Source organism: Lissotriton helveticus, chromosome 1_1 (genome assembly GCF_964261635.1).
Source record: "Lissotriton helveticus chromosome 1_1, aLisHel1.1, whole genome shotgun sequence".
Lineage (NCBI taxonomy): Eukaryota > Metazoa > Chordata > Amphibia > Caudata > Salamandridae > Lissotriton > Lissotriton helveticus.
The window spans coordinates 1,795,910,734-1,795,938,365 of record NC_136057.1 but is presented as its reverse complement, the minus strand read 5'-3'; the positions used below and the strand labels follow the sequence as shown (position 1 = coordinate 1,795,938,365).

The 27,632-nt window shown below is 42.3% G+C and overlaps 1 protein-coding gene across 1 annotated transcript in view; it reads right to left on the bottom strand.

The window, feature by feature from the left end:
* Positions 1-3,546: 3,546 nt before the first annotated feature.
* LOC144765468 (lethal(3)malignant brain tumor-like protein 2) overlaps positions 3,547-27,632 on the bottom strand; it is an 80,251-nt gene continuing 56,165 nt past the window's right edge. The window contains exons 3-4 of the mRNA XM_078650326.1: positions 5,092-5,225; positions 3,547-3,705 (exon numbers count right to left, since the gene is read on the bottom strand). Coding sequence (XP_078506452.1) covers positions 3,547-3,705; positions 5,092-5,225 — 293 coding nt within the window. The remainder of the gene's footprint in view (positions 3,706-5,091; positions 5,226-27,632) is intronic.

The following is a 27,632-nucleotide window of genomic DNA, read 5'->3' as shown; positions in this document are numbered from 1 at the left end:
AAAGTTAAACAGAGCCACAACATCACAAAATGGATGCTGCTGCCACAGACACGAGTCTGACTTCCGGCTGCTGGACGAAACTCTGGGAGGGGAGGCCTGGACAATAGGTTTCCTGCCCAGGGAGGTGTAACCACCTGCCCAGACAGGTTTTAGTGTATTGGGGCAGGGTGGATGCATTCAGAGCATGCTTTTCAGACAGTGCCTGGGGCACACAAGGTGTCCCTGTGCATACCCCAGTTCAAACCGGTTGCTTGGGCACTCAGCCCCAGCTCTGGCACGAAACTGGACAAAGGTGTAAGGGTGTAACCACCCACTCCCCAGGACCTCCCATAGGTGGGACCTTAGAGTTAGTCCATCCCCTAAACTTAGAATAAGTATAGGACCCCAGCCCCTAGGACTTTAGATTACCCTGGACGAAACTCTGCAACATATATCTTAGACCTTCGACATTCTAGATCGACTAGAAGAAATCTCCCTTGGCGTCAAGGAGTGACTCCCCTTTTCAAACAGGCACCAAAGAAGCATCTTGCCGGTGTGCATTTTCGAGGCTCCCTGCCGGATCCCGAAAAATCTGTGACACAAGACCTCTCTGAGGCCGACACGAGATCTCAGCAGAGCAGAGACCTGTAGCCATCAAGAGAGACGTGGGACCGGATCTCATAGACATCCAGCAAATTTGGTAGTGCAGCAATTTCCTGAGCTTTCCCGAAGTTGTACATTGGGCTACTTGTAGTCCAAGCCCTGAGCACCTTTTGCACTGATTTGTGGGCCTACACTCCACGAGTGTTCCATGGGCCCGTTTCCTGCATTTCTGCTCGAGGCCCCTTCGCGATCCCTGGTCCATCGACTGGTAGGTCCCCACAAAGGAATCTCTTGTGGGCTTCCCTGGTTGCTCCAGACGTGCCCCGACTCCCCCCCAAAGGGTGAGTCCCTCAGTCCTTGCTGGTCTGCTCCGAAGCCAATCTTTGCATCTTGCGTGGGTTGCTGTTGCCAAGGCTTGTTGGGTCCAATCCGGATACCGACGCTGCAGCACTCGACATCTGACGTGGTAAAGCTCAAATCCAGCTCCTGGTTGTTGTCGACGCTTCCTGTCCCTCGGAGCTGAAGAGTCAAGCTTCACCTACATCACCTGAAATCACCCGACATCTGCTGGCATCTTCTTGTCGCCTTCCTGGTCACTGGCTAGTGACCCAGACTCTGTCCCCTCTGCTTTCAGGTTCTTCAGATCTCCGATCCACCCTTGGATCCATCCGGACACTTTTCATCTGGTCGCCTGCAGCACTTCTTTGCAGCTCTCCACAGGAAACGACGACGAAACCAGGCACGAAAAGACACATATGCACCCAGCTTCCCTGGGTGAGGTAACATGAGTCAAGTAAAAAAAAAATTTTTTACTTGACAGTATATTGGTGCTCTATTTCCCCTTGGGTAATAAGGAGCCCCTCTCTTTGGTTTAAGATGAGGTAACATGAGTACTTCGGTGATCCCGTAGGTCTTGACTCTCAAACTGTTCAGTACTGAAGGGGGGTTGTCCTAGTCCACTCCTAAGTGTCCTTATTCTTTAAAAATCTAATCGTGACTTTCTACATAGAAGTCAATGGTGATTAGCGGCTGTGTTTAGACACTGCACGCGTCCCCCGTGGGTCTCCTGCGTCCCTACCTTCGGTGGTTCCTAGTTGCCCCAGCGGTTCTACAGACCCTAGGTCTTATCTCTATATTCACAGCTGTACTTATACCACTTTCTTAGTATATGGTTTGTGAGGCCCCTAGGGCAAAACGTATACTGTGCTAATTTACTGTGTGCTACTTAAGTTTTCTGTAAGTACTTTTGCCTCTAGCCTCAAAAAGAGACTAGAGGGATGTGCTTAGAATAAATACATATATTTTATATATATACACCTGGTGTGGTTCTCTTTTCATTAGGTCATTCATGAGATTATAGACTTTTAAAACAAGCTGCTTTACATTCCTTCAAGACTTAGCCTGAAGGCTGCTCTCCACAGCTACCACTAGGATAACTTTCTATAAAGATGGTCTTAAACATACCATCAATAGGTGTCGTTTGGACAGGAGCAAGGTGCCCACTAGAATAGTGGACAGCATATGCCAGGCCAACTTCTCACAATTAGTATATACCAACTTTCTTTTTCCATTCTGCAGCTTGCATAAACAATCCTTTGTACTGGCGGGGCCTTTCCTGCCAGACCTGTAACAGAATCATATAAACAAACGTTACTTTCTTTACGGACTACTTGGTGCATAACAAGGAGAGGGCAGTCAATCCTTCCCAATCATCTTTTGGAGACCTTGCTCCTCTGAAACGTCAAGGGTTGTGCCCTTTTCCAAAAGGAAATGCATCAAGAACCTGCCAGGACAAGCTGGGGATGTTATTATTTGAGGGCTGTGGAAACAGCTCATAAATTTCAACACACTTTCATCAATCATCATACAAGGAGAAAATGCCAGCAGATTAAGGAGCCATTTCTACCATCCATCCAAGAAGTAAATGAGGGTGTTGTCTTCAGTGATGAAGATTTTGAACAAAGCTAGATCATAGTTATTGATCTTCCACAAGGGGACGCTAGAGACCAATGAAAATTGGACATTCTGCACAGTCCATCAGCTTCCGCGTTCTAGACTCCTAAAAGAGCTTGGAGTCCATACAGCACTCCCAAATGTAAAATGTAGATGAACATCTTTCAGAAACAGCATCATTATTATGTGGTCTGTGTAGAAGTAGTTTAGAGGTGAGCCATCTTCTGTTGGACAATTCTGAATATTACATTCATGGCTCTGAAAAACATTAAGGCTTCAATGCCTAATGTGTAACTTACTAGATTTCTCAGAGACATGCGGAAAGCACCTCCCAAACAACAAGAAAGATATCCTTGCGGTGATTGATACTCCCAGGTCAACAAGAGGTCTCTCTTCAACAAAGGTATCTAAAATTACAGTTTGTAAATAACCCTCACTGGACAGGGCTCCCTATGACCTGGGCCTGAATATTTTCTCTCTCTGAACTATCTTTCACAGATACTAAAAACCTGTATTAAACCTCATACGTCCCGGATTGCAAGGCATTTACACACTGCACCTTTCAAAGGTCCTTTTTCAGGGCTTAGGATTAAATTTACGCCGCAACAAAAGGAATTATTTGCCATCACCAGTTTTAAACAAGCCGTACTAGCATAGCAATATAGGCTAGTGTGATGATCTCAAGTAAATACAAGGACGTGAAATTATAGTTTCTCTTTGGGAGAGCAACCAACTTCTCCAAAGAGAAACCAAGTCTGATTTTCCTACGTGCCACTATGGAACCACCCTGTTGAAAGAAAGGTGATTTGCGTGTTTGGTGTCTATAACGTAGGTAGAAGACTGCAGTGTGACTGGCTTCCACGATTAACAAATGAATCATTGTGGTGAGCCCTCTGCCCTCCCACTGCAAATGCTAGGGTGGGCTCTTGCTGAAAAGAAACAAATATGCCTCCATTTGCAGCCCCACCATGTATCCATACTCAACCGCTACAGCGCTCCTCCAACACAGATCTACTCACCTCCCAGGATCCTGCTCTCACTATCTTGACTTGGCGGGGGAGGCGTGTCACATGTCTGCTGTCCGGGGCTCGAGGTGTTCAGGTAGGCACCAATCTTTGATGACCAGGAAGCCTTCTGTAGCACTGTTGCTTTTTTCGTAGGGGGGATGCCCTGAAACCAAAGAAAACTGGTCATGAAATCGGTCAGACAAACTCCTGTCCAGGAATGGGGAATCTTCCATCCAACTTCACCATCATGTTCCTCTAGGGATTTACACAACGGTCCTTCAATCGGATGGCTCCCCCCACTGCCATTCACGGACATATTTGTGAAGACAGCATTCTCATACGGATGAAAACAAAAGAACACTCAATTCACAAGCCACTGGGGACCAACTACCTGCCTGCCAGACATACTTAAAGTCAAGGGAATAAATGAACTCAACAAGAAAGGGGAATGACAAAAGGGGACAGGGGTAAAGCCTGAGAATATGCATTCAATGTGCATAGTGAACGAGACAAACTGGCATGTCCTCAGTTGCTCATCGGCTGTCACTGAGCAGGTTTCTATAGAACTAGAGAAACCCAATAGAATATTCTCTTCAGATAGTATCTAAATTATGCTTCAGGCTGACATACATCGTATTTGAAATACTGCGGCAGTTAGTTACATGTGTGTCACTAACATCACCAAACATCACCACGTCCGCCCCCTGCTTAAAGACCTCCATTGGCTCCCTGTATCGGAGCGCTGCAAGTTCAAACTAGGCTGCCTGACCCATAAATCTCTGGCCGGCATCGGCCCTTCCTTTATCTCCTCTCTTTAATATCCTTATGTCCCCTCCAGGCACCTCCGATCCTCTAACCATGCGCTTCTTCAGATTCCTAGGTTTAAGCGCAAAAAACATGGAGGTCTCAGATTTTCCTTCCTGGCTTCCTCATTTTGGAACTCACTCCCATTCGAACTCAGACTCTCTCCCTCTTACCCTCACTTTAGGTCTCTTCTCAAAACCCACCTCTTCCGTTGTATTTACACATAGGCATTTTGTCCTTTCCTGTTGTGCCTCTCCCCCCAGCGCCAAGAAACCGTCCGGTGTTAGTTGCGCTCTACAAGAATTTTTTACATTTTACATTACATTAAATGGTCTTCAATAAAATGTAATTGCTTCAACCACAAGTAACATAATACTAAACTCCAAAGATTAGCTTGCCCAAACGATTTGTGCTGGTTTCAGATTTCCTGAGTCATAATTGCATAGCAGTGAGCACTCTCCTCCCTGTAATGGAGTGGACAGGTATATTAATGGGAGTAGTGTGGAATTTACAAACGCAGTGGGCAACCTGCACAAAAGGTAATAACAAGGAGACAAAGGGCCAGTTTAGGAAGGCTGCAGTGCCGACCCAGAGGAATACATGGTCATTGAGTTGGGGGTGTTCATAGACCTCAAGGATGACATGATCAAGAAGGTGAGTTTGGACATCAGCCTTGAGGCAGATATTCATACTGACCAGAAGGGGCTGCACAATAAGGCCCAGGGGGGGCAGTGTAGATACTGACCTTGAGGCGGGCGAGGATACTGGCCTTCTTGGAGTTTGAAGAATAGCTTCTGGAACAGGATACACTGCAGAAACGCTTAGTTTTGGAGAAGAAGGTATCTCTGGTTCCCACAATGCCACACATCTCGCAGATCGCTGTGGAGGGAAAGTGAGGGGGCAAAGTGGAAAGGTCAGCGATGCAGGATTAAGTGTAAAGGAGGCGTAATAGGAACACGATGCCGTGAGAGTGAGGTGGAAGGAGAGAGCATAGTTAAATGGACATGGGTATGAGAGGAAAAAAAAGATGGCTGTAGAAGGTAAAGAATGAAGAAAGCAATGAAGAGAAATCAAGCGTCAATGTAGCAAAAATAGAAATGTGACGAGGGAGAAAGAGGGAGTAAAGGTATTCAAAGAGAAAGAAGGAATAACAAAACACAGCGGAGATGTAAAAAAGCTTTTATTTTTAACTTTAAGGATATTTAAAACATTACATATTTATTGCAAACCTTAACTTTACCATTATTTCGAAGCTGTGGCTAAAAGGAAAAATTCCAGGGTTCACAGAAACACAAACTTGCCCACCCTGAATGATGTTTGCTGCAATACAAGGTGGTGCATCCAGTTTTAGGTACAAAAATTCGCTCCATGAGGATAATTTGGATTACTCATGTCTCCTACGCCAACATGGTTGAGCCAAGGACTACTATTCACTTTTACCATCAACCATCTTGTGTTAATTAAAAGTAGCCCATTTATCAGCTTTGTACCTCACTCGTCATATTTGATATTTAACATGAATCAAACATACCACCCCCATCAACCACCCCATTTCTCAGCCTAAGCCAGAGATCATTACCCATGTTGATTCCTGCCATAATGGGACTACGTCACTCTTTAGCACAGAAGAGAAATGCAACCACAGCTTGCTGGGATGAAACAGATCCCTGCCCAATCACACCATTTATAAATGGCAAACTATAAGAACAGGTATAGGGCAGAGAGGTCGTAAAAAGAACCCTCCAAAGCATTTTAATGCATCTCTGAAGAGCTTGAAGCATTTCTCACTCTGAAGCAGCGCTGGTATAATACAGGGTTTGCCGCCTATGCATTTCTATTGGTGTAACAAACAAAATGAGCACTGGCAAAGCCAATAAGTCGCACCTTTGCGAGAGCTATTGACTTTGCCAATGTCTTTCAGCCATATTGTACAACAGCGTGGTTGCTGTTCAGCATAGCTAAAAATGTGTGGCGTGGCATAGAGTGGCATGGCATAGAGTGGCATGGCATAGAGAGGCATGGCATTGAGTAGAACGGAGTGGGGTGGAATACAGTTGCACGGAGTGGCGCAGAGCAGAATGACAGAGCAGAGAGGCACAGTAGTACAGTTGTGGGTTTAAGTAACTTAAACAAGGAATCAAACTTAAAATCAGTGCATAGGTATGTGGCACGAATGGCTGTAAGGTAACAAAAATAAGCATGTGGCAGCAAGCATTATGAAGGTGTAAATGTGTTCTTGGTGACATCTATACATTATAACAGCGTAATCTATTCCAAGTAAAAAATTATTTTATTTTTAGATGTACAAGTAAGCCAAAAACTGCAGGTGCAGATTAACAATGTCTAAAAACAGAACGAATTAAGAAAGCAGCACGAGAACTGGAAACAGAGGTAGTGCCCTGATATGCGTACCACCTAAGTCACAGCACAATCAATGGAGGCACACTAATTAAGTTGAATCAATCGGTGCTTGGTTCATGTTCTACAGAAAGAAAAGGAAGGGACACAAGGCCCGCGCTGGCCAAATAGGAGGCAGCCAATAAGAGTGACAAAGAAGCCAACGAATGGTAAGCGGGTTCCAAGCTCTTTATTGTAAACAATACCCCTCGTAAGCGAGAGCTCATGCGCTCACCAGCGAGACATAAAAATGTACACAAAAAAGTCAGCTAAATAAATATATTACTTTTTGAAAAACACATACATCAGTCCATTCATAGCATTTTAGCCCTAACGCCACCAGTTGATTATATGCAGTATAAACAAGCTAGAATAGTCATTGTTTTCAAATTGTAGCACATCATGCTTCAGTATAAAATTTTGCAAGGATAGCCGCAAGCAGAGGAGACACTAAGTGACCACAGAGAGACCATGCAAAAGGAAACAGAAGAAGAAAAAAACCAAGTGTAAAACATGCCATGCACTTTCTGAATAAGACTCACATTTTAAATTCCAAAACAAAAAAGGTGGTGCATAATCAATATGTAAACTAAGAGCAGCACCAAGCTGTATTGCATTTTACTGTATGGTAGCCTTTTTATTTCACTTTCCTACCTCTTACCAATGACAAGTCATTTTACATTTGGTCGAGTAGGTGGCTGAGGTGTAAGAATAGGAGATCAGTGTAGGTTGCAGTTTCATCTTCTACTGATTGAGGTTAGGGGCCGTGCGTAGGGCCCAGAGCCTGTGCTCAAGAACTGAGGCAATGGCATTAAACTTTATAAATAAATAAATAAATAAATAAATCTTACATATGGAGTTGCAAGCAAAGTTAACAGCGGATATAGTTGTGCATTCTGCTTACAGAAACCTGTCATTTATAGCTGTGGTGTCACCTAGATCCAGTATGGAAAAAGCTATGTGGATTTGCTTTCAAATTATAGGTGTGCGTATTCTCCTCAGGAACGTATAGTACAACTTGCACGATTGTCCTGAGAAGGAACTTTCACCTATGCAGATTTTATGAAAGTAAGGAATGAAGCCCATCTGAGGTTTCTCTTTTAGCTGTACAATATGAGTTTATATTGCAGGAAAGTTGGTCCCATCTCATGGTGATCAAGGCAAAGGGCTTTGAAAGATATCCTTCTTGAAAATAGTAGCCAATGCAGAGCCTTGAGTGCAGGGGTAATGTGGTCCTATCTACACATGTTTAGTTGTTGTCCTTCTACAATGTTATGGATTTGTTGAAGCTTGCCGACTGGTTTCCTGCAAAAGTCCAAAGTAAAGGCCAGTTGCATAATTAAGATGTCACATCACTAATGCTATTGACGGTAGGCAGATGCCCAAGAACAGAAAGATACGTAAAACTAGAATGCGGTGTAGAAGGAGTCTGTTGTCACTCTGTTAACTTAGAGTTGGAGTGAGGTGCTGGAATACATTATTGCAACTCTGTAGTTCAGGGCGGTGTTGGTCCCATCTTGAGATGATGCAGAGTCAAGGAATTGCGGGAATCTACCAGTATTTTATAAAATTGGATGTGTTAAGTTTATTAAGTTTAAGATTACTCTTTAGCATCCAAGACTTAACTACAGTAGGCAATCACCTACTCCTTTAGTCTTGACTACCGATGGTCTTTCCTGTTTTAGGAAGATCTAAGTGTTGTCATTCTATATGTGACCAGTAAGTTTGAAAGAGTTTACCAGGTTAGGAAGAGGTGGTAGGTCCACAATGAAAAGGAGGGGCTGAATTGTTATGTGTTGTTAGAAGAACCACCTCACAGGAGAAAGGTAAAAAGCTGAACAAAGGTAATGTGACAATCTGGAATCTATCCTTAAGAGCGGCTGTACCCAATTCTGGCCTGTAACAAGGATCCCTATGTCATATAGTCTTCAGTGTGCTACAGTGTCCAACTTTGATGAGAAGTGGCTCCAATAGCATCAAACGATGTCTATGTATCATCCCAGATGGAGTTTAGTGCAGATTCAGTGCTTCTTCCAGGTCCAAATTAAATATATTGTAGTATAGTTACCTGGAGATCTAGAAGAAACTGCTTTTTCCATGAGTTAACCTAAGGGCCTATTTGTTACCTGTCGGTAGGTTGCTGGGTCAGCCTGGTCCAGTCATCGTCTCAAAATAACTGGTTTGACATGGATGTTTTCAGGTTAACTGAGAGCTCCCCAGTTGCTAGGGAGGAATTGATGCTTGCTTTCACAGGTATGGCAGCAGAAGATCCTAGGAAGGCTTTAAAAAGGTTTGGGGGTCAGGGATCTGCTAGAGACCTTGCAATGTTCATACCTTTGATTAAATCACAGTGCTCTTTTATCTTATAGGTTAAAGGAGCAGTTTAAGCGGATCGGCGGTGAAGCCCATTTTGGTATGGCTGGCAATGGAAGCCTTTATTTTGGTAATTTTTGAGAGGAAGTGAGATTTAAGTTTAATGGCTTTTATGATGAAGTGCTTTTTTAAGGCATCACCCAGCACCTAAGATTGATTTACAAATGTTGAGTTACTGGTTGGTTTGAGGAATTTAGCAACTATTTCGAATAGCCTTCTGGTTGGGCATGTAGCATCTGAGATGTGTTCGGATTACTAAGATCTTGGTTTCCTGATGGAAGCTTTTTATATACTATGCGGTCTTCAAAGCAGATTTTTATTATTGACATTTTTACTCAAAAGGTCTTTTGAGACACCAGGCTTCCGTTTTACAAACGCTTTATGTCCTTACAAACCATCTTGCCTTTGTCTGTGCAACTGAAGGAGTGCTTTTTAGAGGGGTAGTACCAGCAGTCAGTGTCATCCATAGATCTGACCATTTAATAAACACTTATGAGCCCAAGAGGAGGGTGTTCATGAGTTTAAGACTAGACTCTTTGAGATCTAGTAGATATGTTTGTGAGGATGTACGCTGATAGCTGACCTGATCTGGCGAGGCATAGGTTGAAACAAATAATATGGTCATTATTTCATGTATTGAGCAGCTTTTCAGCGAAAGACCTATAATGAAGATAGCATTTAGGATGTTGCTAACCAAATGGGTGGAACAAGTGACCATCAGATGGAAATTGAGCACTTCACTTTTAGTGAGTAGGTGCGAGGGTAAGACGTAGTGTTGGTTTCCAACCAGATGTTGAGATCTAAGAATATAGAGATTCAGATGGTCCACTATAATGCCCGAGAGGGAGTCCAGAGTGTGGAATGTAAAAAAAATATCTACTTGCACATGGGACAAGTTGCTTCATAAATCCACTTGTTGTGTAAAAAAATCCACTTGTCCATTTGGTGCACGTAGTGCAGCGATAAGTTATGGCAGCAACCTTGCTCTGTTTATATCAGGGCTCATACTATAGTAGGGTTTGAATTATAGCAAATCTTGCATTTTGACACCTTTCTACAAACCTACATACTGGAGCTGGAGGTAGCGTGAAGTAATAGAGCCAATGCTAGAATGTGCTTTGAAGTCTGTGCAAACCTACTAGCTTGAATGTTTTAGGGGTTTTCACCAGCTTTTCTCCAATCTTTTCCCATACTGAGAAAGGTTGGAAATTTACTCCAAACAAGGGCAGAAATAAATCTTCTTCCACAGATGGGAAAAAAGTTGTTGGAAGAAAAGTGAGCTTGTAAACGCGCAACATATTTTCGCATGAACACATCAAGATGGATATCCGCTTGCGCTAAAAATGCAGTTCACAAACATTTTTCACGAGTACGATTTGCTGGCCTACTTCTGAAAATTATTGTGAATTCAATAAAGCTGTAAATCTGCACTACTACAATGGCATATGTCATGGGTGCACTTTTGTGACTTTATTTAAGAATTTAGGGGCATATATATAAAGCCTTTTTCTCGTTCACAAACGGGCCGATTCTCAGGAATCAGCCCGTTTCAGAATCAGCCCGTTTGCGAATGGGAAAATGCCTTTTGGGTGTATCATCCCAAAAGGCCCTCGCACAATAGGGAATCACAAAATGTGCGATTCCCTATTCTGCAAATGCATTTAAGGAATCGCAAATTGCGATTCCTTAGATGCAATTCTGAAAGCACCCAAGTTGTGTGATTTTGCCTTTAGAAATCTCAAATTACCACCAACTTCATGTTGGTGTAATTTGCTATTTTTGGGAAAAATTCACTTTTTTACATTTTTCAAAGCGCCATGTGGCGCACATAAATGCCCTTAGGGCATGTACGTGCATCACATGTGGAAACTTAGTTCAGGGGTGCAACAGGGTGTCATTTTGACCCCCTGCACCCTTGAAATTGCATTTGCAATTGGCAAGTACCTAATGGATACTCGCAAATTGCGAATATTCTCCCATTCAATCCTATGGGCCTGTAGGCCTATAGGAATGAATGAGAAGGTATTCCTTAATTGCGAAACACAATTTACGAATTGCAAATAAGGAATACGTAGGAATTGCAATTAATATTGCAAATCCTACATACATTGCCTTTTGCGAGTCCTTAATAGCGAATCACTAAAATTCGATATTAAGGACTCGCGAAACGCTTTCTTGATACATATGTCCTCTGGCCCCTAATTCGGTCTGGAGTTACCGGAGACTTTTAGTTTTTATTAATATTCTGTCTCTCTACCTATCTATAGACTGGCTTCACTGTGAGTGACCGCATTCTACTCTTTCACAAGGAGCATATCTGCACACAAAGTTGTTTTCTTCAGTGACAGAGACAACTGTTGCATTGTGTGGATTTTGAGACCAAAACAATATTATTGCATTTTGCCAATGTTTGCTATAATGGTGAGGGCCTGGCAGCTCCCTACTTTGATCGAAAGTAGGTGGAGAAGATGGATCACGCTAAGCAGCAGACAAGCAATGATTTTCACACTGTGGCTGAGTAGTCTTAACGGTCGATGTGTGTAGGGCATATTGGTGTGACCTCGCTAGCCCGCCATTGTTATGGTTCAACTGATTTCTGTAGATCAGCTATCCATCCGAGATTGCCTTATGAAGTATTGAAAAGAATCATCAATTAGCTGGGTTTCAGAAATGAAGAGAATAACCATGATGAGATCAACAGGCAGGAAATGGATGTGTTTTTTGGCTTTATACAGTCATTTGGCCTTTATTAGCATGTTAGATGGTGTCCGTAGTGTCCCCCATCAAGGGCTGTAATCTTGTTTGATCAGTGGTATTAATGATTGCTATCGGCACATAGGAAGTATACAGCCATTAGGACACGCCGCAGTCAACTGCCAATCTATAGACACTGGCGACTGCTCTGTGGTTTCCAACATTTGAAATGGAGGACAAGATAGAATTATTAGTTTTTCTCTTATGATACTTTGTGGCCACTTACATCTGTCATTATCAACAAGTATGACTTTTGCTGGTTCTTCTAGTTCATATTGCTGCTGGGCTCAAATCTTCTGATCCTCTTCTCCGATTGGAAAATCATAATGAGAATGTGCTTTAGATGATGTCCGATGAATTCATATTTGTATTTGTGTCCCAGGTCAGCTGATTTAGTTTGTCTGGGGGTCAGCTGATCCTTGTGTTGGTTGATGAAATGATTTTTCCAAGACATTTGGCAGCCAGGGTGATGCTAAACGAAGGTCCAGCTTTGCAGACTACACATCAAAAGGTAGTGAATGAGTGGACGTACAGGTTTCCTATGCATCGTATGGCAAAGCTCTACTTTTTTTTTCCTGATGAATGATCATGCAATTATTTTAGTTATTGCGCTGGCTAGTGCAGCAACAGAGCTATTGAAACCGCTTTGTCAAGTTAATCCAGATGGTAAAATAGCGACATCACTGGTTGTTACTCAGGTCAGTATAGGACACAGGTGTGATGAGCAAAGTCTTGGTGGAGGTTTATAGAGTTGGTCCAGAAGGCAATAAAGTGACTTCACTTGGTTTGGTGAGATGGGAGAGGCAAGTGCAGTACGAGCACTCAGGATTGGTAGAATAGTTGGTAGGTGATAAGGTAGGATAGCAGGGTTGATAGGTATATGTTGAAGGAGAATGACGTGGTGTGAGAAAGAAAGGAGTGAAGAAAATGGACAAGGCAGTGATCCTGCAGAGGTGAGGGAATATAGTACGTTCTTATGGTATGCCTGTTTACCCACATCTTTTATGACGGACACTACCGTCAGGGAAGTTTGAGAAGGGAAATCACAGGTACATCTGAAGAGGGAAACCAGAACTGAATAACAAAGTGTGAGGGGGCCTGCTGCCACAAAAACCCAGCGTCCTACATATATTCTTTTTAACATGCAGCACTTGATTCACCAAGAGATTTCATGTCCTGTGAATTCATAATGCTGAGCCACCTGGTTATAGGTTCCCATATCTTTAGACCTACCTAGACCACCCAAATGAGGTATGCGTTCTGCAAGGGATGCACTCTAAAATAAAGGTCCTCGGATATTCGCAGCACAGTGCACATTCTGCCCCTTCTGCTTGGCCGCAACTTTTGTGCCTCTGGCGCGTCCACTTACATAAACCGCTTTAAACAAAATGGCGACCATCCACTCTGAAGCACAATTTTAAGATGTTTTTGTCCTCCAGCCGCCCCTGGAACAAACAAGGAGTTAAAAGGAATCAACCTCCCCCACCCCCCACCCCGTCTCCTGCAAGAACAGAGGGGCTTGTGCAAATTGTGTCAGTCCACACTCAACAGCGTCGTTATGTTGTGAATCTATCTAGGACCCTAATTAGATATCCCCGATTCATGCCCTTATGCGGTTATAACAAAACATACCCTTATAAAGGCATAAGAATCATGTCCATATTCAGGCATAGCCCATGCAGTCGCAATACGGCAAGGCTACTCCCATAGACTCCTAGAAAGCACAACGTGTTCTTTAAACAAACCAAGCCTCCAGCAGCCCGGGAATTCCCCCTGCTTTTGTTTTGATTTGCACAAGAACTCCTGGAGTCCAGAAAGAACTGTTAGTTCTTAGTGACGTCTTATGTCCAGCCTTACGTCAAACACGGCACCTTTCAGGTATAAATATACCAACGTTGCCTTAAGCAAACACACAGTGTTTTGGAGCAGAGCGGCTATCTACTTGCCCGACGCCCAGCTGATGCGAGAGCCGAAGGAAGCCGACCCTCCCTTGACGCACTGAGAGTGACGCTGTCTTTTCTCTTGCCGAGAAATCCAGCTCCGGTGTTTCCAGTCACCCTTGCGGGTTGCTGGGAGATCGAGTCCTGAGAGAGAGATACAAGACCTCCTACATTCTAGAACCAAGGTACGGAGCTGACTAAACCCTTAAAGAGAATTCTTGATTCAGATACTTGGCAAAAAAACAACTTAACTTAAACTGCAACTTACTTACTCCATCCCACGTATTAGGCTTAGGTCAGGTACACCGGGGTAGGCGTATCTTAGAAGCACCAGTTGAGTACGTGAGTCAATGTTTTTATGTATGTATATATTTTATCCATTTTAAAGTATCATATGGCTAAGAAACCATATCAATGCTTTTACAGTATTATTTCATAATACTCCTTTTACTGTATGCACTTTACTTCATGATAGGTATTGCAACTGTGGCAATTCATTTCTCTTGCATGAGAAAGAAGACTGCTCAATAAATAACACCTTTTATTGAAAACGCCCGTCTCTCTATTTTCTCTGCACTCTGGTGAAACTAAGTATGCACGATTGACTGAGTGAAATAGTTGTCTATTGTTTTCACACGACTCTAGAGATATACTCTTTATTCTGAGGGAGCAAAGTTGTCACGTTTATGCGGTTGTCAGAAGCTAATCCCTTCTTGTCTATTCAGGGATGTTAACACCTCCTTGTTCATTCGAGAAAGTTTCTAGTGACCTCTGAGATAGCTGGCAAACCTAATTAAGTCTAACATAGTCAGTAGAGACCTAGATGACCTCAGTCCTACGTCTAAACTGCTGTTTATGTTATTCCAATGCGAAGAGCCATTTGGGAATATAGGAACTACACTACATGGCGCCCAACGTTTGGTAAGGTGATAATCTAACGCTAGATACTAGAGTAACTCAGTCGTGCTTTTTCACACAGACCGTTTTTCCCGTAAATACTCCAAAAGACGTCTGGAGTGGGTAAAAGGTTAATATCTGCCGGAACTTAATAGGAAGAGATTCCTATGTATTAGTTTTTGGTTTAGTCAACGTTGAAGGATACAGTGTTCCAAAATATTGTGCACCCAATCTTTGTTTCCCTTGAAACTTTATCTGCAACAAAAACTTTGTCAGTAAAATGGGGGAAAGTGAGGACGAAAGAGAGAGAGCTACAATAGCAGCTCAACTCCTAGCGGATGACACAAGTCTCCAAAATAATGACCCGAATGTTATAATCATTCCGGTAAACGTAAGAAGAACTGTAACTCTTAAACTTACAGAAAATTTACTATCACCAAGAGGTGGTACAGTCATATTTGTGGTAGAGGCCCATGAATATCGGCAGACAGAGGTATTCTATTCATGGATACATTTTCCAGCAGCACACGCTGTGACACAAGACTTCCACTATTACAAAATAGAGGAACCTCCGGATGAGTACGCTCCTTTCGAGGACGTTGAAATCCCACTAACATACCAAGAGCACCTGCTCTGGTTTAATGGCGCCCTAAAACATCAAAATCACATCACCAGGCTCGGTCCACTAGGTAGACCAGGAGCCACGTGGCCGGTTCTAGCCAGCTACACACCACATCCTGACATTGAAAAGATGTCAGACCGAGAGCTCTTAGCTCAACTAAAACTGTTCATTAAAATACACAGACAATTGGTCCAATATGTCATGCGGACTTCAACAGTCCAACCGGCAATAAAAATTCCAGAGACCACCCCTCACCAGGGGAACACAAATAAAATCACACCACAGAATATACAATCAGCCATTGGCAAAATTCCCACAAAACGGGAACAGATTCCATTCTGGTTAGCTCAAAAAATCACTCAGATAGAGGCAGTATTTCCTGATACTACTCCGAATGAGAAACACAGAATTCTGACTATCTGCCTTCCAATGGGGATCGCACCACATGTGGAGGACTGTGACACTTGGGGCACAGTCTTTGCTTCAATTTACACAAAAACACATGGTGTTCCGTCTATGGCGGTTATACCAGACGTACTAAGACAGATTCAAAATGAATACGGTCCAGAACCTGCTTTAACTCTAGGTATGAAATTACTAAAAGACTTTAAGCAGGTCTCAGCTATATTATTAGCCAACATAAAAGGAGAAGCAGCATCTGTGACGATCCGCCAGAAATTGAAGGAAACAGATATAGCAGAACAACCTTTTGAACTTGCCAGAATCATAGAAAAATCCTATGAAGAACTAGGTAGAGATAGTTTGGGTGGGAAACCAGTAAAACCCCAACTACTTGAAAATCCTGAAAAAACATTTATCAAAAATAATCTCAATACTCCAAAAAAGAGATGGGAGGGTAATAAATAATCCACTCCCATGTAAAAACGATTCCAGTCCAGAGGAAGGTCTCCTCAACGGAGAAATAGATCTCCAGAACAAGGAGGCAAGTCTCCCCAGAGGGAGCCCTCTGAGAAAAGATACAACCTTAGAGATGGGGATAAATTGAGGAAACCTGACAGATATCAAGATATTGATACACGTCCCTCTCGATCTTTTCAGACTTCCTCACAGAAATCAGAAAGAAGAGGACGGTCAGAACACAAAGAAGAGCAGGTCAAGTCCAAAGACAAGGAACCTGCTCATCAAAGTAAAAAAATATAATTTCCAAAGAAGAAGGTAGCTAGTATTAAAATAAAACATGCCGAGGATTCTGAGGACACAACTGAAAAACGGAGAGTGGGCCCAGACAATGCTAGACAGCGCAGCAGAAGTAACCATAGCTCGCAAGATCCTGATGAATCCTCTGGAGACAGTGGACACGAATGAATACATTCAAGTGGAAACTGCAGACACCAGAGTTAGTAAACCCCATAAATTATATGAAATAACATTACGTATAGAGGGGGACAAGACTAGGAAAGTAAGGGGTATCTTTTGGGATAACCTTTCGAAAGGCTATGACATCCTGTTAGCTGAGAAAGACTGGCCACCATGAAATGATTATGCCTGCCTTCTCAAATCATATTCCAATTCATAAAAAATACACATTTGCTAGAAAATGGGCAGTGGCCCAAGCTCCTGCATTATATAAAAATCATGTAGGATGGGATGAGGATTCTCCTCACCATAAAATCCAGTTAAAAAAATCAACCCACTGCACAAAGGCAGTACCCAGTTAAGCAAGAAGCTAAAAAGCAAGTCAGGGAGATCTTAGATCAACTTGAATATATGGGGGTGATTGAAACATGCACCTCACAAATGAACAATCCTTTGTTTCCTGTCTCCAAGCCAGACAATTCATATTGTCTAGTTTTGGACTACAGACCCCTAAATTCCTGCTGCAAAACATTTGCAGTACAAAACTCGCACAGTGCAGCACTAATGAATAACATCGTGCGCAAAACATATAAAACAGCATTAGATATCTCAAATGGTTTCTTTTGTCAAAATATTGCACCTGAAAGTAGGTATTTGACCGCTTTCTCAATAATGAGGTCTCAAAAACAATTCTGTCGACTCCCACAGGGATTCAAGAATAGCCCAGGATTATTCTCAGCAAGGGTAACAGAGTTACTACAAATGTATGATGATGATGAGGCATTATCTTATGTCGATGACAACTATCTTACAGACGACGACCTGGAGACACACTTGAAAAGAGTGAACACCATAATACTTGGGTTCGCATCTGAAGGGTATAAATTCAACTTTAAGAAGTCACGAATTGCCCATCTAACTGTCCTGTGTTTAGGATATGAATTATCAAGTGAAGGTAAAAGCCTAGCAGACAATTTCTTAGAGAAATGTGCAGTACTCCAAGCTCCAAAAACGCTGAAGAACTTACAATCAATACTAGGTTTCCTGAATTTCGGAAGAACATACATTCTAAATTATGCAGAGAGGGTTAAGCCTCTCTATGAATTAATAGAACCTGATTTCAAACCAATTAATTGGACTCAGAAACACACAGAAATTTTAAGATTACAAACAGACATGTTAACCAAAACAAAATTGCAAACACGCGCAAATGAACGCAACCTTGTAATCCGAGTCATCCCAGGAAGATGCGCATTCACATACCTGACCTCTAATGAGGGAGAAACGGTACCAATAGCTTACAAATCACACTTGTACACACAAGCTGAAATGAAATTCAGTTCTACTGAAAAAATTCTAACTGCGGTTCAAACTGCTGTAGCAAAAGAAAGAGCCCTAGTCCAAGGGAGAAACATATCTGTTTTAACAGCAGAATCATCCCTTGAGGCATTAACAAGCCCACGCAACCTAAATGCTGTGGCATTAGATCCAAAATGGATACAATGGGAAACTTCTCTTGCTGCAGAAGACGTGAAACACTATTTTGATCCGAAAATGAAAAAACTAGAAAATCTAGAATACGAACATGAATATCCTCTGCCAATCGAGATTCTGCCTCTAGAACAATACACCTGCGTGATTTACACAGACAGATTTGCACAACACTACGTTGTGGGAAAACAAACTTACAATGCAGCGTGCGCGATTGTTAAAGGTCGCTGGCGCTTAGGTAAATTCAGACCGTTAATCACCAAAACTGAATCACTCAGAAACTGTACAGCTCAGCGAGCTGAAATAAGATCTTTAAAGATGGCGCTCGAAAATGCCGATTGCGAATTCCCCACACTAATAGTGTGCAATTTGCATTACTGCGTCAAATCTTACAATAATGATATGCAGACTTGGGTCAAAAATGGTTACAAAGATGGGACAGGTGCCACAATAAAGCATAAAAAGCTTTGGGAACAAGTAGTTCTTTTGCAGAAAGAACTACAAAAGACTCACGTGATACATACACTGAGTCATCAACGTGACGGCGTTCACGTTGCAGGGAATTCATTGGCTCTCAGAGCCACAGCGGCAGCGGTTCAACCGGCTTCCGTAGCCACAAAAAAGCATTCTAAAAAACACAGACGGAGAAACCATGCTGCCAGTAAAAGCCTCATTAAAGGGCGACTATGCAGCATTACCTCTCGGCTATCCACTCAATAATACATACATAATTGATGCAAACTCCGTTCCTTTTGCTCAAATCCCTGGAGTGGGGGAAAGAGTAATTCCAAACACGAACCGGAGGGCTTACTTGATTCAAGAAGCACACATGGGACAGGGTCTAAGGCACCAAGAGATCGTGAGATCTCTAAAAGAATTACAATCAGAATACTGGTGGCCGGGGATGAGCCTGCAAAATTACAAATTTGCAATAAATTGTCCAGACTGCAACAGAGATTGCAGTTGTGAACCGGACCAGACTACTGCCAGGACACCTTTATTAGAAAGCATCAGGCTATCTATACGCAGAAATCCAGCCGGAGAAATGCGTTCCCATAATTATTAAGACTAGATTCACTTAAAATACAGGCCCCAGCGCTCGGCTGACGCCAGAACTGTTATAAAAGATTTGCGAGTCTTTATCGGCACATACGCAATTGGCATGCTACATTCTGACCAGGGTCCTGCGTTTAGGTCTCGAGCTTACAAAGAGGCCATGACCAGCATGGGCATTGCATTGCGGTACTCTTCTCCCTTCCATCCTGAGGGAGATGCGGTAGTGGAAAGAAAAAACTGTGACATAAAGCAATCTATAATGGCGAGGGTATTATGTTCGGGTGATGGGTGGGTCAAACATTTAACAAGTGTCCAACGTAGTCTTAACAATCTGCCTAGAAGTTCTCTAAAAGGTATCACTCCTTACGAACTATTGTTCGGTACTAGAATGCACATCCAGGACTTAGATTGTCAGACTTCAGTGGTAGAAGAAAAAGCCTTTGATATCAAAGATCGTTTGGCTGTTTTACAGGACTTAAATGAAACAAGAAGAAGTCTGAGTAATACAAAGTTAAAGCCAACAGCCACTGAAGAGAAACCACCCGTTCCAGCAAGACCTGTCTGGATTCCACAAATTGGGGATCTAGTCAGAGAAAAGATCGCGGTGAAGAAGGAATTTGGGCCTTCTTACAGAAAAGCAGTACCTGTCTTAGCTGTCAGCGGAACGAGATCAGTAGTACTACCGCCCCTTGCTGGTAAAAAGGAGAACAGAGTTGTATCCATCGACCTGGTAAAACCACAATCATGTGGCCAATAATAAGTAGTAGGCCCAGTGGACTCCCAAGAAATAGCAGAAGACCAAATCTTGCTACAATCCAAGAGGTTCAAACTGAGAGACTAATCACATTTGATAAACCTGCAGTGAATAAAAAAGGACTATGCAACAAAGCCATGGAACTTGTGCCTCTTGAAACCCAAATTGCAACAGTTCGTCAAGAAACACCTGTCTACAACGATGTAGCCTCAGACTATGCAAATGAAACAAAGAAAGATGCAAAGACTAATGAGAACCCGGAAGCAATTCCAACAATTGACAGAACTGCATCTGGCTACTTCATCAATTTCGATGACTTTTCTGATGATCCAAGCGAGCATGAAGAAACGCCAGCAACAAAAACTTTCAAAGACAAAGTAACTGAACTCTTTCATCAACTAAAAGAAACTTATCTGATTTCACCATGGATTGAATTTTGGATTGTGTTAGGTGTACTTTTCCTCCTACTTTGGCTCATCTTGGTTCTATGTTTGGGACAATTCATTGAAGGAAAATATAGTACAATGGACACAGCAAGTCAGAACATCAACTTGGTCCTAAAGCCTCACAGATCCTCGCACATCGAAAAAAGAGAACTGTCATCAGTGAACATCACAGCCAATCCAATACCCGGTGGGGTAGCATGGGACAAAACGGATTATGAAATCTATGGCCCGATTGAGCTCTTGAAATATCCACATCAATTTAAGGTTTCCTTAAGTGACTTTGTGACACCAAGTACTTTCTCTGATGATTGGGACTTTGAAAATATTAATAATATGATGTCAGATTTAGTAATGTCAGCAAAATTTACAGAACATGATTATTTACAGGGTTCATCGAACTATGAAGAAATGTACTGTTTTAACCACTATGGTCATCATTATTTGCATAAATCTGCCCAACCTAGAAATGTTTTAAATTATAATCAATGGGAACATTGTCCAACACTGCCAAAAGGCAGTTCGAAAACATTTTATGAGAAATTGACATACTTCTCAGGGTTTAGCACAAGTGATGCAGAAACGTTTTATTTTAAAATGTTAAATAAGACAGGAATGAAAACAATGTTCACAAATACTAAATTGATTTATTCTGAAAATTTTTATGATAAAATGTCTACATTTGGTTTTGAATTTTGGAAAAACAACATTGAAAAGAAAACCATCTGGGGTTCAAAAGACTGGCAGGTACAAGGTCTAGAAGCATTATTTAGAGCCTGCATGATCCCAGAACAGATAATATTCCTGAATTACACCGTTCAACAGACAACCTGTCTTGGTTTAGCCAAGATAAAAGATTTAAACAAACCGTCTATTCCAAAGCCCATACTTGATAGTAATAGCACTACAGATGCTGAGATAGACGTATCCCATATTTTACACCAAAACAGAACAAATCCTGATTGGAAAAAATGGTTGATCTGGCCCACAGACACAAATAACTGTCAAGATAGATTCCGGAACAAAACACAGGGGTTTAAACAGACCAGGCCAGACCCAAGATATTCCCAGAGACAACATCCAGGGATAGTTACAACATACAGTGTAGGGAAACTATGCCTCGAATGGCTAAAGAAATCCACACTGGCTGAAATTAAGCAACACTTGACTTTACTTAAAGACGGTGCTGACTTGCGTGATTTCATACTGGGACCACGCAAACAGCATAAAAAATGTTTCATATACGCTGGTATATACGCTGCTTACAACGAAGCTTGGAAAGTAACACAAATTGAAACAGCAGAAAAAATACGAGAAATTGATCGTATAAATTTGGAAAAATCACTTTCTGTAGTGGACAATGGGTTAACGACTCTGTCCTCCAGAATATATTCACTGGACAGTATTGTATCATCTCCTATTGATATAATAGAGCAGGACTTACTAATGTTACAACATGGTCAGTCCCAATTACGTTCTATTGTACAGCTAGGCTGGACATTACAAAACCTGCATTCAGGCTAAGTGCCATGGCGTCTAATCAACATAACGTCATTACTTTCTATCTTCAAGCTTACTGATAAACAAATCAGTTTGGCACAAAAAGGAGCAGACTATACGATTCTGAGCATTGAAAAACTTGAGAGATTACCATTGACAATGTCAGAGAGACCTGTCATTGAATGGATAATACATGGAACGATTACAATCCCAATAACAACTTTCCAGTTTAAGTATTGCCAAAAATATATACCAGCAGGTTGTATGAAAGGTTGGGTAAAGGATACATCAAGTCAACATGGAAATTACCTTATACACACAAATGTTATAGTGAAGGGAAAAAAGAGGTATTTCTTAGTGGTAACAATTGTAAAAAAATCACTAAGCGGTACACTCCTGTGTCAAGGCATTAACTTGCATGGAGCCTGCAAAGGGTCGTCAAATAACCTTTCATGTCACCTGCTCGGCACTCCTGCAACACAGATAGAGCCATTTTTCAGACAACTTTCCAACGGCAGTTATGTTCTAATAAGTGACCACAGCTGTTGTGGCATGGTACCAGGAAAAGCCTATCTCGTGAGCGTTATTTCCATGGTCACTTGCTGTACGCAAGTATTGTATCCAAACAGCAATCCAGACATGGAGGCGGCAATATGGCCTTCTTTGAATATCTCTTCTATTCGAATTGATACTTTAAGCAGAATAAAGTCCATTCTTCTACAGACAACTGTGCCTTTAACCTCGTCCAAAGAGACGTATGATCTGCAAGTTGCAAGGACAGCGGCAGAGATACATTCCTATTATCAACAAATTGCCCCGTGCATTTCGTAGAAATGTTAGGTCAAATCTTAAACATGTCTGATACCAGTGGCATCGCACATGTATTTAAGACAATTTTTTCGGGACTGTTAGCACCCTTTGAAACAGTTCTGGGCATTTTCCCGAATTTTGTCCATTCCTTTTTCGGCGGCCTGCCTCTTCTTTTGGGACTCGTAGCAGGAATTTTATTTTTGATCCTTCTGCTCCGATATGGCAAGCCAAGCCACAGACCGAACTCCAGCTACAATGGAAGAAACGATCCTAGCAATACGCTACCGAGACCGCATCACTAAAGTGCTCGGATTGGCCCGGCTAAGATCTTAGTGCAACCTGGTTTCTTTCATTCAGACTAATCTGGCAAGATTGCATCTTACCTGTGCTTCGATGTCTGCTATGCGGAGAAGAAGGCGTGTTAGACATCTGTCTTACACTACCATCAGCAGTACCAATTGATATCGATACTTTGCTAGGTCCAGTAACGACTCATGCAACGTGTTGTCCCCAGCGGCTACCTATTCTGATGACGGCATTCGTTGAGACTTCACCATTACAATTAGGTGACGGTGGAGTACGAGAGGAAAGCAGCACCAAACAGGTACAACCTTCTGTGAGCATTGCTGATCCAGACATCGATGATGACAATGATTCTCACATATGCACAATTTCAGCATTTTCGAACTTGGTCGAACTTTCACGTGATGTTGTAGACCAATTTTTCGCAAGCCTGTCTGATATGATGTTCTCCCCTGAACAAAAAGAATAACTTTTAAAACAACGAGCACACAGCGTTCCCTGAACTCTGAATTCGGCCTTCAGTTTAGATAAACAGAACTACTGAAAAACATTTGGAACTATTTTTTCCCCTGAGAGCGAAACCCCATGGGGGTTCCGCAAGGGTCCTCGCTGAGTCCCACGTTGTTCAATCTCTACGTGAGACCGCTGGCTGATGTCGCTAGGCAGTGGGGCCTAACTTTGGTCTCATATGCCGACGACACACAGCTGGCGGTTACTCTCAGCGGGGACGCGGAAACTGCGGCCCCCAGGTTTCAGTCTGGACTGAAGGCGGTGGCTAGCTGGCTGACAGGCAACTGCCTTCAGCTTAATGCCACAAAGACGGAGGTGATGGTCGTCGGTAAGGGAGTGGAGCTGTGGGGCGACCAATGGTGGCCTTCAGAGCTGGGACCTACTCCGACTCCGGTGTCGGAGGTGAAAAATCTCGGGGTATGGTTGGATGCCGGCCTCTCCTTTGTAGGGCACACACAAAAGACTGCGGCCTGTTGTTTTGGACTTCTAAGGGGCTTGAGACCAGTACTCAAGTTCTTTGATGCCCCAACCAGGCAACTGGTGATCCAGGCTACTGTCATCTCTCGCCTGGATTATGCCAGTTCTCTCCTGGCTGGGGCTAACCAGGCCGAACTAACCCGTTTGCAACGGGTTCAGAATGCCGCGGCGAGAGCGATTGTTGGCCTGCCCAGATTCAGTTCTGTGGCAGGTGTCCTTCGCTCTTTACATTGGCTTCCGGTTAGGAAGCGCATTCTCTTTAAGATCTTGTGTCTTGCTTTTAAGATTCTGAGAGGTATCGGCCCGGAAATTTTGTCGAGCTGCCTTTCCTTTTATGTCCCCACCCGCAGTCTCCGTTCCCAGGGTTTGGCCCTTGCAGTGGTCCCCAGATTCAGGCTCAGCCGTATGGGAGGCCGTTCTTTCAGGGTCATGGCTGCATCAGCCTGGAACTCCCTCCCTGTTGAAATTCGTCTGATGGAGGACCTTTTGACTTTTCGGAGGGCGATAAAAACTTTCCTGTTTTAGTTGTTCTGTTTTTATTTTCTGTTGTGTTATGTTCTGCCTTGTCCTTGCGCCGGGACGCTCCTTGGCTGGAGTATCTGTGCGCACAATAAATCACCCTAACATAACATAACATAACAATTCCAAAATATTTACTTTTTTTTGGCACACGGTAATCTGCTTAAAGTAGAACTATTCTTAGAGAACAGAGCTTCTATTTTTAGAGATACTAGAGACAATATTGTACCTCAGCCTCTAGCACATGTACAGTATTGTATAAATATGTGATGAAATGGTCTCGACCTTCTTTTCTGTATTTAGAGCCATTTCATGTGTAATTTTCGCAATTCATTCAGCCAATATTTATATATGCATTATCTGAATGATACAACTGCTTGAAATACGTACAGTATAATACTCATTTTCGTGTATACGCCATACACCATTTCAAATGCAATTTATGTATTTTGGGGTGGGTTGGAAAACACATGCATCGTTATATGTTTACTATTGCTTTGTATTTAGTAATGATTGACATAATACGTGGAGTGGGTGTTTTGAATCTATCTAGGACCCTAATTAGATATCCCCGATTCATGCGGTTATAACAAAACATACCCTTATAAAGGCATAAGAATCATGTCCATATTCAGGCATAGCCCATGCAGTCCAAATACGGCAAGGCTACTCCCATAGACTCCTAGAAAGCACAACGTGTTCTTTAAACAAACCAAGCCTCCAGCAGCCCGGGAATTCCCCCTGCTTTTGTTTTGATTTGCACAAGAACTCCTGGAGTCCAGAAAGAACTGTTAGTTCTTAGTGACGTCTTATGTCCAACCTTACGTCAAACACGGCACCTTTCAGGTATAAATATACCAACGTTGCCTTAAGCAAACACACGGTGGTTTGGAGCAGAGCGGCTATCTACTTGCCCGACGCCCAGCTGATGCGAGAGCCGAAGGAAGCCGACCCTCCCTTGACGCACAGAGAGACGCTGTCTTTTCTCTTGCCGAGAAATACAGCTCCGGTGTTTCCAGTCACCCTTGTGGGTTGCTGGGAGATCGAGTCCTGAGAGAGAGATACAAGACCTCCTACATTCTAGAACCAAGGTACGGAGCTGACTAAACCCTTAAAGAGAATTCTTGATTCAGATTCTTGGCAAAAAACCAACTTAACTTAAACTGCAACTTACTTACTCCTTCCTATGTATTAGGCTTAGGTCAGGTACACCGGGGTAGGCGTATCTTAGAAGCACCAGTTGAGTACGTTAGTCAATGTTTTTATGTATGTATATATTTTATCCATTTTAAAGTATCATATGGCTAAGAAACCATATCAATGCTTTTACAGTATTATTTCATAATACTCCTTTTACTGTACGCACTTTACTTCATGATAAGTATTGCAACTGTGGCAATTCATTTCTCTTGCATGAGAAAGAAGACTGCTCAATAAATAACACCTTTTATTGAAAACTCCCGTCGCTCTATTTTCTCTGCACTCTGGTGCAACTAAGTACACACGATTGACTGAGTGAAATAGTTGCCTATTGTTTTCACACGGCTCTAGAGATATACTCTTTATTCTGAGGGAGCAAAGTTGTCATGTTTATGCGGTTGCCAGAAACTAATCCCTTCTTGTCTATTCAGGGAAGTTAAAACCTCCTTGTTCATTCGAGAAAGTTTCTAGTGACCTCTGAGCTAGCTGGCAAACCTAATTAAGTCTAACATAGTCAGTAGAGACCTCGATGACCTCAGTCCTACATCTAAACTGCTGTTTATGTTATTCCAATGCGCAGAGCCTATTGGGAATATAGGAACTACACTACAGTTATATGTTTTGAAAATTTAATAACAGTAATTTTCTCTTTGGGCTATTAAGTCATCTCAGCCAGGTCTCCGATACCGATGGTACACTTATCTCGATGTAAAAGAGAGACTTCTGTGCGCGCATTGGCTTTATTTATTGTGCAAGTAAGAACAAATATATATATATATATATATATATATATATATATATACACACACATACATACATATATATATATATATATATATATATATATATATATATATATATATATATATATATACACACACACACACACACACACACACACACACGTTAATGGTCTCTTAATTCGCAAAGATGAAATAAATAAAAACGACCGCAAACAGTAGGGTAAATACATTTCTTGAGCGACTCGTTCCCCTGAATATATATATATATATATATATATATATATATATATTTTCGTACAAAATGTTGATTTAATATAACCAGACGATCACGTAATACTTGGAAGTTCCACACATTCCATAAGTTTTCTATCACTGTTTATTTGTTTATAATTCTTTGCTAATAAACCCAGTTTAAAAAGTGCGTCTGAATTTAAGATTGAAAGAAATCCCTCTGGGACGCAGATACCCTGTTGCATTTTGTCGTGCATTGCACCTCTTTTTTTGTGTCATTTCACTAAACTGCGCAGTTAAAAAACAGTAAGAAAACACATTTTCATCCCAATCATAAAAAAGAAAGTGTTGCAATAGTTAAACGTATATTTTTAGAATACAGTTTTTACATGTAAACAACAATGCACCGCTAAGTTCACGCCTCGTAACGATGTTTATGTGTATTTTGAATATAGCGCCTTTTGCTTTTTCACCTTTTCTTCGGTTGTCCACGCTCTAAGCGAAAAAGTGCTCGTGACACTTTGGCACTCGAGCTGGCTCCCAAGCCGGAATCACACAGTGTCAAATATTACATAATTTTTATTGCTCAGTCCTACACACACACCCACACACAACCACACACACAACCACACCCAACCACACACACACACACACACACACACAACCACAGGCACACACACAACCACAACCTCACGCACAACCACACACACAAAACCACACACACAAAACCACACACACACAACCACACGCACAAGCACACGCACAAGCACACGCACAACCACACATACAACCACACACACATACAACCACACACACATACAACCACACACACATACAACCACACACACACACAACCACACACACACACAACCACACACACACACAACCGCACACACAACCACACCGTCAGTGCACCTTTCACCGGGCACACACCACCAGCCGTCAGTGC